Raw genomic sequence first — 1,506 nt, forward strand, 5'->3', positions numbered from 1 at the left:
CTGAGAAATTCCAGAAAAATCCATATTTTTTGTGAAAAGAAATAGTAACTTGTTTATACATATTGAAAGTTAAAGAAGAAAAAACAATCAAACAAAGAAACAACAAACACCCGTACGCACTTGTCGTTACATTCATTAACCCTTTACTACAAGATATGATCACCTCTGTGTACATTACATGCCTATGCATTATGTAAGCATGCATCTTCCTTTATCTATCATGTGAGTGACAACGGCCAAAATCATCTCATTGATCTGCCAACTCCTGCTGCTTCTTCAGCACTTGGAACGTTAGCCCCCTCTTATCGTCAGCGGCAGCATCGATGGAGATTGTCGAGCCAGCACAGGCTTCTCCGTCGACCAGCATGTCCGAGAGAATCGTGGTCACGTGATTCTGCACCCACCTTCTAATGGGCCTTGCGCCGTCCACCTACGGGCGTTGAAGCGTTAAAAACTGGACAATGGATCGACATCTTGTGATGGTTATGAAAAAGAGCTACTGTATATATACTCACCGGGTCATGTGATTCTGACAGGATGACGTCTAGGGCCGCATCAGTTGCATGTACAGCGACACCCTTGGAAGCTACTGTCGAAATGACATTATTTATCTGGATTTTCACAATCTTCCTCAATTCATCGTGTGAAAGTGGCTCGAATATCACAACCTTATTTAGTCTATTGATAAGTTCAGGCTTAAAGCGCTTCTTAACCTGCATGAACAAGTGTATATAAGATGATCATTGACTTGCCAATCGAGGACGTTACAAAAATAGTTGGGATTCACAAACCTGATTCATGAGGAGATCTCTTCCAGATTTGATTGTATTTTCGCCCATAATTCTCGACGGTAGGTGCTCTGCTCCTATATTTGAGGTCATAATGACGATAGTGTTCTTGAAATCTACAACTTGCCCTTTGCCATCGGTCAACATAGCATCGTCGAGCAGCTGGTGAAACACCTTGAATACCGAGGCATTTGCTTTATCCAATTGGTCGAAAAGGATAACACTATATGGGAGCCTCTTGACTTTCTCGGTGAGTTGTCCATATTCTTCATAGCTTTAGAAAATCAAATTTTGTTATTTGAGATATGTGTGTGCCTAGAAACAAAAAGTGTATATCAAGTTTAAGAATCAAACCTTCGAGATCCTCCGGTGAGACGTGACACAGATCCACTATCAGCATATTCCGACATATCAAAGCGAATCAATGCCTTCTCGTTGTCAAATATCTTCTCAGCGAGGGCTTTAGCAAGTTCTGTCTTTCCGACGCCAATCGGGCCCAAAAAGAGGAATGCACTTATCGGTTGTCCGATTTGTCCAAATCCGAGCCTAGAACGTAGGACTGCTTGCGCAACCAAATTAACAGCTTCATCCTGGCCAATAACACGCTCATGCAATTTTTTCGCAAGGTGGATCAACTTCTCGTTCTCCTCTTGGTCAAGTGTAGCGAGAGGGATTTTAGTCCATCGGCTCACAACCTTCAAATGAATTTTAGATGTGA

General features: G+C 42.2%; 1 protein-coding gene across 1 annotated transcript in view; it reads right to left on the minus strand.

Annotated features, from left to right (window-relative positions):
* Positions 1-90: 90 nt before the first annotated feature.
* The window catches only part of LOC123172551 (chaperone protein ClpB1-like), an 8,769-nt gene continuing 7,353 nt past the window's right edge, over positions 91-1,506 (minus strand). Inside the window, exons 4-6 of the mRNA XM_044589501.1 lie at positions 792-1,062; positions 516-713; positions 91-430 (exon numbers count right to left, since the gene is read on the minus strand). Of these exons, the coding sequence (XP_044445436.1) occupies positions 248-430; positions 516-713; positions 792-1,062 (652 nt within the window). The 3' untranslated portion in view covers positions 91-247. The remainder of the gene's footprint in view (positions 431-515; positions 714-791; positions 1,063-1,506) is intronic.

The sequence above is a fragment of the Triticum aestivum genome, unplaced genomic scaffold (genome assembly GCF_018294505.1).
Source record: "Triticum aestivum cultivar Chinese Spring unplaced genomic scaffold, IWGSC CS RefSeq v2.1 scaffold56191, whole genome shotgun sequence".
Lineage (NCBI taxonomy): Eukaryota > Viridiplantae > Streptophyta > Magnoliopsida > Poales > Poaceae > Triticum > Triticum aestivum.